The 10,323-nt window shown below is 40.1% G+C and overlaps 1 protein-coding gene across 3 annotated transcripts in view; it reads right to left on the bottom strand.

Moving 5' to 3' along the window:
* Positions 1–5,216: 5,216 nt before the first annotated feature.
* Positions 5,217–10,323, bottom strand: part of PDE4B (phosphodiesterase 4B, cAMP-specific) — a 446,683-nt gene continuing 441,576 nt past the window's right edge. For all 3 annotated transcript variants that reach the window (XM_008573326.1, XM_008573327.1, XM_008573328.1), the window contains 4 exons: positions 9,870–10,024; positions 9,656–9,778; positions 8,755–8,937; positions 5,217–5,906 (listed from right to left, as the gene is read on the bottom strand). In XM_008573326.1, coding sequence (XP_008571548.1) covers positions 5,541–5,906; positions 8,755–8,937; positions 9,656–9,778; positions 9,870–10,024 — 827 coding nt within the window. In that variant the 3' untranslated portion in view covers positions 5,217–5,540. The remainder of the gene's footprint in view (positions 5,907–8,754; positions 8,938–9,655; positions 9,779–9,869; positions 10,025–10,323) is intronic.

Below are 10,323 nucleotides of genomic sequence, written 5' to 3' on the forward strand. Positions count from 1 at the left end.
TAGAGAAGATTTGGTTTGACAGTGGTCCATGTGAAAAAGGTGTGAAGGATTTTGTTTGCCTGTGAGCACCTTATGAATCATCCAGGGGAGTCACTGACATCCCCCCAAATGAATACAGTCTCAGGCTATAGAACTGTGCCCAGGACAAATAAAGACAAGAGTCACAGTGTGCCCCTCCATGAATGAAATATGGTGCTTGGTTCTGGGACACTCATCCTAAGAGAAGCACTGTCAATTTGAGCAAGCCCAGCCTAATTTAACAAGAATGGTGAACATAGGTCATATGCAAACTGTTTGAAGGACCTGCAATGTATAAGACATGCTACATCTAGCTGTCTATAGTTAACATTTGTTAATACATACTACAGGACTGACGCTATTCTAAATATATTATAACTTTAATTCATTTAATCCTCTCAATAATCTATGACATACGTGTTATTATTACCTCTATCTTACACATGAGGAAATTGGGGCACATAGAGGTCATATAACATTTCCCAAGGTCACATGGTCAAAAACTCTGAAAGTCTAGCTCCTATGTTCAATTGGAACAGGAAATTAGAAGAGGAGTTATTTACATTATTTGGCTACAGAGGGACAAAAACAAACCAGAGAGGGTGCTCTAGAAGAGTACAATTTGATTTCATCCTGGAAACCTAACAATTTACATTATTTCAAAAGGATATTGTTGAGTTCTCTATCACTGGATGCTTTTAATCAGGCATGTCATTGGAGAGAGTAGATAATGCAATTTACATATTTTCTTCCAACTCAATGAGTCTACCGGTGTTGCCATGGTTGGTGGGTTGGAGTGAGAGCTCTAATCCTGCTGGAACCTTGAAGTGTATGTAGGAAAATCTAGATGAACTGGAACTTGTTTTTAAGAACCCCAAATTAATATAAATGTGTTACTGCACTTGCTTTTCAAAGACAAAAGGTGATTTTTCAAAAGCATTTTAATATTCATTAATCTCTCCACCCATGGATACTTACATCCATACAACAAAGATTTATTGAGCATACAAATTAATATAAATGTGTTACTGCACTTGCTTTTCAAAGACAAAAGGTGATTTTTCAAAAGTATTTTAATATTCATTAATCTCTCCACCCATGGATACTTACATCCATACAACAAAGATTTATTGAGCATCCATTGTATATAACACTATGCCTGATTCCACCTTCAGCTGTCTATTGTTAGCATCTTTTAATAAGCAGAAAATTTATAAAATGTAAGTGATTTGCCCAAATTTCCACAGCTAGAAAAGGACAGGAAATGGCCTGGAACACAGGTATGTCAAACCATGCTTTCCCAGTGTACTCTACTCCTTCCCAAGTACATAAAGTAGATGGATCTGTTTCACAACTAATTTCAATAAAAAGGGTTTCTACCTTGTTTCTTGGGTCGTTAGCTAAACAGATATCACTGGGCACCTCTTTCATTTAGGGCTAGCTAGCATAGCACTTGTTGGCAAGGAATACAAAGATTTTTTTAAAAGCCCAAACAAAAAACCTTGTCCTAGCTTGAAGAGGAGTTCAGTGTTGAATGGAAAGACAGATCAGAAAACAGGTCCTTGCAATTGAATGAGAGAAACTGAGAGTTAAATTGTCTAGAATGTACATTCTTCTCATTTTCCTGAAGTTTTACTGTCATCAACATCCAGATTTATTCAACAAATGCTGGAGCATCAAAGCTGTGCCAGGTATGATGCCAGGCATTGTGGAAACAGGGGAAAACACCAGACATGGTCTCTGCACTTATAGAAGTTACAGTTGGCTTGAACTCCTGAGTTCTGGCCTGGCTGTTCTTGAGATTTCCATGTAGAAAACTAGGATGACTTGTCATCCTATCTTACCTAGAAGTTAGGTCAGAAATCAATGAGAAAGATAAAACTAGATATAGCCAAAATTACTGCAGAAAATAGCAATATTGGGCATGACATGCTTGCCACAGTGGGTTCACAATGAATGTCTGAGGACAGTTGGGGTGATAGAAAGCCAAGCATGGTTCCCTGTTCTGGAGCAGTTGTTCTGTATGCCACCTGCGCATTACAATCACCTGGGGAGAATTTAAAAAATCTGATGCTCAGGGCTCCACCCAGGCCCAATTTAATCAGAAATCTCAAGAGGAGGATGGGGGCCAAACGTGAGCATTACAAAAAATATTCACTCCTCTAGTAATTCTCATTTGCAGCAAGGATTAAGTACCACTTGTCAGTAGAAAATAGGCCTGCAAATAGTTCTAAATATTTACAGTTTCTAGGCATTATGGAAGTTACACCTTTGGCTATTGTAACCAATCCACTTTTGTCACTCAGTCTGTAAAAGTTCAGAGATGGTGAGGTGCAATCAGACGGCCAGGATGGTGGAAAGTGCTGGAAATATTAGCTTTGCAACCAGTGGGCAAGCTGCTCCTGCAATGTTGGCTCACATTTTCTTGTCTTTATAAAGAAGCACAGTCATTTCAGCTTGAGTGGAGTTCTTCTAGAGCAGACCCTCTTACTGATTTACAGACCACTTCCCCACGGTTAAATTATCATGGGCCACCACTGATTTTTTTATGCAACCTTCCCACAACACACAAATGCTCACACACACACGTGCACACATACACACACACTTCCGAGGATAAATTATTTTTAAATGCTGACTTTAAGATTTCAACAAAGCATTTAAATATTTTGCTTATGATATTTAAACAGTTCTTCCCAGAATGAAAAACATAACCGTATGATCAACAAGAGACTTCATGGATCATTGAGAAGACCATGAGTGTCCACCGTGCTCTGTGGGTTGTGGTTTAAGATGACTCTTTGGACCTCAGATTCTTCATGTGTCAAATAAATCAATGAGACCATCTGACCACATTATACTAATGTTCTATGATTCTGTGATTCACTTTTCTAGTGGAACCAGCCAAGTGGGGATTCCCTTTATTTATCTAGTAGATTAAACCGTTTAGATTCTTAAAAGAGATAGATGGAAATGGTTTGAGATGAACAAAAGTGGTTTTGTTTGTTTTCCTTCACCAACCCCTTTCCCGCACCATTGAGTTAGGTGAACAGCTGCTAAGAAAAAAGTAAAAAGTTCCAAGCTAGGGGACTTTCTGGACACAGATTCTGAAACTTCAGTTGTGATGATGGCCACGCAAAGTGGTTGGCTTTCTTTGTGGGGTATGGTAGGAGAGAAGAGAAAAAAAGATCTTTTTATATGTCAGAACTAACCACACAATAACTGGGCCTACAGTCTAATCTAATCATGCTTTTGTTTATTCACCTCATATAAAAGTCTCTTAATAATGCATTTGAGCACAATATATAATAATATTATAACATACATTATGAGAAACTTTTGAAAACAATGAAATGTCCACCTGGAACAGTGCAGTGTTCATAGACATACAGACCCATCGGTCATGCACACGTGTGCCGTTTTCTTTAACTACTGAGTTACAATGCTGAACTGAAAGCATGAAACGTATTTTACAAACTGAAACTGACACCAGTAAGAGGCCTAACAAGTGTTATCAGAAGAAGCTTCACATTTGCATAATTTACTACATCAGTTCACATTTTATTATAAAAATTCACATTGCTTTATTGTTTTCTTTTGTAAAGTTTTTGGAACATGATATTCCTGTTTAATGGCAGGCAGGAGGCTAGCTCTTCAAAGTCAGTAGTTTAGGAACACTCAGAAGAATCATCTGTGAACAAATGTAGTGTTGTTTTTCGAACCAAAGCCACAATTATAGTAGAACCCAGTTATAACCCAACTCATGCGAACACAGATTTGGATAGAACATGGGTTAAAAACTACTTCCCACTGCCCCCTACCCCCTATCAAACTATACAAAAGTAGAAGCTCAGTATAAACCATTTGGTATCTAATGTGAGAATCCTGTTTCCGAAACCGGTTCATAAAGGGGTTGTGCAGTATTAGCAACTCAGACAGGGAAAGGGCAGACCCTCTGAACTAAAGCCCAACCCTGTCCTCACAGCCCAGGGGGCCATATGTCTCTCTCAAGCGATGTTTGGGTTATATAATACACAATACAAAATGTTACAAGAAAAAGTTGCAACTCTTAGGCAGAGTTTTCTACACAAATTTAACACCACCATTAACAGGCAATGTTAGATATATAAATTAATAACTTACAAAACATTACATTATATACATTAAGTAATAAATACAAGGTTATAAACAGGAACGGAGGTGTTAGCGCAGAAGGCAGTGCAAGAGAAAGACGGCAGCATTAAAGTGAAAATAGCGTAATTGAGTGAAGAGAGGAGGGAGGGAAGAGGACAGGGGACCGTGCAACTCCCAGGGGCATATGGGGTCTAGGCACAGCAGGGCACACTGCCTTAGTAAGCAGAGGTTTACATAGACTGTTATAGTGAACAACACAACCGCTTCTTCCTATCCCCTAGTGTGTTCAACTTTATTCTGTATACAGCAAAAAAGTGAAACTCTAGAGGAGAAAAAATACTGTTCTAAGCAGGCAAACAGATTAGTTATAAGGGCAATTGTGGAGGTGGATTGGACAACAGGAAGGAAGCAGAATGTGGTTAGAAGTATATCCTTTCTGTCTGTTTGCAAAAGTAAGGGCAGTAAAGGGAAACATGTTGCCCAAGAAAGAAGGAAGACCGTTTTCTTTCCTTTTTTTTTTTAAACCAGAAAGAGTCAAAAAAGTTTATGTCAACTTTGAATGCTTATCTGTAGAGAAGTTGATACTAAATTCTAGGTATTTAACAGGCATCTTAAAGACATGAAAATGTTTTACAAAAAAGGCACACAGGTTGGCAGACAAAGGGACAGGCGAGCAGATTTATAAATGAAGTTATTAGTAAGTTTAGTCACTAGCAGGGACAGGATCCCCGAAACTTAGTGCAGAAAAATCTCTCAGTTTTGTGTCTTCCGTTTTCAAGCCACTTAGCTGTGATCGAAACTGGCCTCCAGTACCACATAGAGCGTCAGCTCTCTATCAAGCTTGCAAGCAAGGCAAGTCAACCGTGGAATTTCCTGAGCTGTTATTTGCTTCATGGTCTTGCATTCTGGCTCCAAACTCAAGTAACTGGAAAGGCCAGGTAGCCTTTGTCCCATGCAGAAGTCAGCCTTTGTGGTGGGCTGGCCCTACCACACAGCTGGCATGCTTGTCAAGGTGGAATGTTCATCTCCACATGGAGAGGGAGATTATGTGTCGACTGCAGGGACAGGATCCCCGAAACTTAGTGCAGAAAAATCTCTCAGTTTTGTGTCTTCCGTTTTCAAGCCACTTAGCTGTGATCGAAACTGGCCTCCAGTACCACATAGAGCGTCAGCTCTCTATCAAGCTTGCAAGCAAGGCAAGTCAACCGTGGAATTTCCTGAGCTGTTATTTGCTTCATGGTCTTGCATTCTGGCTCCAAACTCAAGTAACTGGAAAGGCCAGGTAGCCTTTGTCCCGTGCAGAAGTCAGCCTTCGTGGTGGGCTGGCCCTACCACACAGCTGGCATGCTTGTCAAGGCGGAATGTTCATCTCCACATGGAGAGGGAGATTATGTGTCGACCGGGGACTTGTCTTCTGTCACAGTGTCTATGTCAGTCTCTTCCAGGGAATCCTTATTTTCTGGATCGATCACACAAAGGGTCTTTGTGCTGCTGAAATAGTTGTGGCCCTCTCCTTCCTTTTCAGGTCCTTCAGAATCCTCCTCTTCAAGGGTCAGTTCAAACTGGAACTTTTCTATCAGACCCTGGCAGTCTCTGTTCTGTTCATCCAGTGGTGGGGAGGGACTCTGGGGTATCATGCTCTGATACCAGTTCCTGTTATCTTCTAATGTATCCAGAATGTCCTGAGCATCGGGCTGCACCAGATCTGCCCAGGTCTCCCACAGTGGGTGGACAATGTAGTCAATAAAACCAACCTAGAGAAAAATAAGATTATATATCTGTTATTGTGATAGGCCCTTGAAAACCAAACAAGCTGTCCTGATTTCCATGCAAAGAGAGAGCAATAACAATCCCAGAGAGATCAATAATAATGGATTCTATTATTTGAGCAATTACTGTATAGTAGGTTCTGCAGTGAATGCAATAGGTGTGTTACCTCTCTTAATCCTGCAAAGGAAGAATTGCTGTCTACCATTTACAAAGAAGGAAACTAAGACTCATTGAGATTAAATACCTTATCAGAGGTTATACAAGTATTAAATGGTGGAGCTGGGACTTAATCCTAGCTTTGTATGATTCCAAAGATTGTATTCATCCCAGTACAATGGATTGTTTTTCCTTTGACGTGTGCCAGGTAAAAAGTCTGGATGTAACCCTGGATGGGAATAACTTCGTCACTACTTGGATCCTGTGAGTCATCCTCTGAAGAAGGAAGCTCCAGTTCTAATGCCTTCCGAATCAACATTCTTTCTCTGATAACTTTAAACTATGCCACTGCTCCAAAATGATGGGGATCTTGCCCCTGACTACTCTGGAATTCCTCGAGTTCAATGGGATGCTTTTGGCTTCTAGAGGAGTTTGATAAAACACTTGAAAAATACTTCAAGCCCCTAAACAAACAAATATCCTCCGTGCGGACATGTCTGCAATTGTTTTGGATCCATAAGGCACACCGTCATTTCCATCAGGAGAAAGAAGGGAAAATAAAAACAATTAAGCAGTTCCTTTTGCTGGTGTTCCTGTGAATAAATAAGCAGCTTATGGCTCTGTTATGGTTTACAGGGGCTATGCATCCTGCATGAGCTAGCTATGTGGCCTTATGCTGACCTCTGCATTGTCAGACAAACAGGAAACACTGGGGGTGGGAGCAGGTAGAGAGAGAATAGGCTCTAGTTGAATGAGGGAATGGAATTCCCCTGTCATGGCTGGAGAGCTGGAGAGATGCTGGGCTGGGATTCACGGGGAGATGGACAAGGGCACCCATGGAACACTATATAGCTATCTTTCCACACTACTGGAAACTTTCCTTTATTAACATTTTTGTTTTACTAACGTATTTTGCCAGTCATTTAACACATCCAAGCTGTACTATATATAAGAACCTTGGACATATGTGACTCTGTTTTATATATATATATATATATAAATGTATAAAATTCTCTCTGGTGCTTTTCTAGCCTTAGCAAACAAGATTCACACCAAAGTCAGGGCATCTCTGATCTGCACTGGTTATAAGAACTTGGCTTTGAGGATGATTCAAATATTTCTCTGGCTTCCACCACTCTTTTTCCCTCCCTCTTACTTTTCTATGTGTGCTTAAAAGACTTTAGAGACTATTTTCAAGGTGTTTTCCAGGGACCAAAATAACAAGCTAAAGGCAATGGAGGAAATTGCATACACTGAACACAGTGCGATCATTTGTTTTTCTTCTGCTAAGAAATGCTTAGGACTTTTCTCAAAAGGTAGCTACTAGTTGCTTATTTCCTCAGTCATGAGATGAAAGAGCTCTACAAATCTTAAGAGCACCTAGTCAAGAGCTTTATTGCCAGACTAATCAGACAATGTCCAAAAGAGTCCATCTGTAGGAAACACTATGGTGGAACAACGCCTTGGCAAGAGGAAGACCTGTGCACAGCAATGGACAATAAAGAGCTTTGGGTAGAGGACAGCTGGGCCACTATGGAACTGATAGACTGGACCAAGAGGACAGCTTCGTCACCTGACATGCTGGGGAAATACCTGCTTTATCTATCTCACAAGGCTGTATGGGGGTTCAAAAAAGACAATGTATGGAAAAAGGTGTGGGAAACCACACAGAACATCATATGAATATAAAACATCACTGTTGTTAATAAAAGGGTGTTATTTCTCTTTATTTATATCTTATTACAGTTAAAGCTCTAGGGTATTTGAATTGGACCTGATTAACTTGATTCCATCTTGCATTTTTATAACGTATTAGACTTTAGAGCACCTTCACCGATTTTACAAGCACTTAGTTCGGTTTCTCTAAGAAGAAAAAAATAATAACTGCAATGGAACTGTGCATTGACATCACAAGTATATGCAAATTTGGAGGTTGCAGGTAGTGAGGAAAGAGGATAGACACTAATAAAAGACACTCCAAACGTTTTTGTGATGAAGACGTTGGACAGCCTATGAAACACATTGTCATCCACAGCCACCTGGCTCAGCCTCTTTTTTTGTCCTGAAAGAAGTGACATTTCAGTGGGCCCTGAAACCCCCGTGCCTCCATAGTACTGTCCCCTGTCCTCAGCACACAGAGAATGTGTAGCTTTGGACACAACCAGAAAATGTCAGCATGTTCCCAAAGGCGTGGAAGCAACCTTGGACGGGGACACTGGACAGGGCTTTGTGAGGTAAGACAGAAAACCTCTGGTGGTGGCGGCAGGGTGCTTGATTATGGAGATATAACAAGAAAGGTACTGGAAACAAAGATGAGGAGTAGAGCTCCTGTGTGAAGACAGAGCTAGGAAAAATCTGGAGGGATGGGATGGAGGTCACAGCAGCATTCAGGTTCAATTAGCTGAATTTGCTAAGGTCACAGACAACTATCTAAATGGTTTGGGGATACACAGTCCAAACTTTGATGGGTTTCTGATGGCTGCTTCATCCCCTCCCTGTGAAATCAAGAGTAATGGAAAAGGCAAATGAGTCATGAAGATAATGGAACTACATGTGTGGTTGCTTCCTTATCATTGCACATGCATGTATTCTGTTAAAAGAAAGGAACTAGGTAGAACCCTCCGGTTCTACAATCAGTAGAGCCCACAAGAACTTTGAAAATCTCATATTAGATACCTGGGATTTTTCCACCGAAGCTGTGTGTTTATCACACATTGGGCTAATCTCCATTCCCCTCTCCCGCTCTTTGTCTCCCTGCTGGAAAAATTCCTCCATGATGCGGTCTGTCCACTGCCGATACAATTCCAAAGACTTGGTGGGGTTGCTCAGGTCTGCACAGTGTACCATGTTGCGAAGGACCTGAAATCATCAAGTTTTTGAAGTTCCATAAAATTAGGTGTAAATATTGCCAGAACATCTCATCCCTCTTATACTAGTACACTTGGTACCAAACCCGAGAACATTTTAGGTGCATTATAATTATGGTGGGTGCACCCAAAAAAGCAATATTCCAGTGGTGCTGGCCAGGGTTGGTTATTTACCATTAAAGAGTCTCAAAGGGGAAAATGTGTGTCTTCTTAGACTAACATTCACTGAATTTAAAAACTGAAAGGGCCATTAGAGGTCAGATTCTGCTATCGTTTCCTTTCCTCAGTTTGGAAAGAATGCAAGGAATTACTCAAAGTTGATGTCTTCATATTTTCCACTCATGGAAAGATGAGACCAGATGATGGCAATTTGTATAACCAAAACAGACCTAACAAACTTCAAGTCTATGAGATTTATATTCAAACATGAGCTTTTGGGAGCAACAGTCATGGATGTCCTACTACAAACAGATTTTGCAATTTATTTTTAGAACTAAGCAATTCAATAAATAGGGTTAAGCTTTTCCTCATAAATTAGAGGACTAGCTTGAATGTCCATTTTCCTTAGCTTGTTCCTAAAATAAGCCCAAAGCTGTCCTAGGAGCCTAGGACATGAAACTAACTGAATTTATGTTTGTTTTCTTTTTCTAATTGTTGTTTGGTTTAGTTTGGTTTGACTTTGTGTTAAATCAAAGGCTTTTTTCAAGTACCTGTATACGATCAGTATAGTTGTCCAGGAGAAGAACGCCTGAACTTGTAACTTTCTTTGTTTCTACCATTGTCTTCAGGTCTGCAAGCAGGCTCATATGTTTGGACATATCAGTTGCTAACACCTTAGGTAAAAAGAAAATTAAAACTCTTAATACATTCAGTCTATCAGACAGAATGGCAAAAGTGAGGAACGTAGAAAGGCTGAGGTCTCACCATGTCAATAACCATTTTCCTGAGTGTCTGACGCTGCTTCTTGGTGAGATTCTGGAAGATGTCACAGTGTTCTTCTTGCAGTAGTTTGAAACCCACAGCAAGGTGATGGTTTTCCAACACAGATTCATCATTATACATCAAAGCAAGTTCTGAATCTAACAAACAAGAAAACACAACGACTTAACAAAAGCGGATATGATTCAAATGCTGGCATTATCTCAATGAAATCAGATCTAGTTCTCTCTAAATTACTTCAAGAAACACCATCCACATGTCATTTCCTCTTCGTCTCTCTACAAACAGCTTCTAAGAAAAAAATGCTTCTAGTAAATATCGGTTCATAAGTTTTCTCTTTAAACTTCCCTGTAACTTAAAATCCTTTTTCTCCTTCCACATCTCAACAAAGAATTTTACATTAGGTAAGGGAATTTCTGAGCAGCTAAATCCTATTTTT

The sequence above is a fragment of the Galeopterus variegatus genome, unplaced genomic scaffold (assembly GCF_000696425.1).
Source record: "Galeopterus variegatus unplaced genomic scaffold, G_variegatus-3.0.2 Scaffold903, whole genome shotgun sequence".
Classification (NCBI taxonomy): domain Eukaryota; kingdom Metazoa; phylum Chordata; class Mammalia; order Dermoptera; family Cynocephalidae; genus Galeopterus; species Galeopterus variegatus.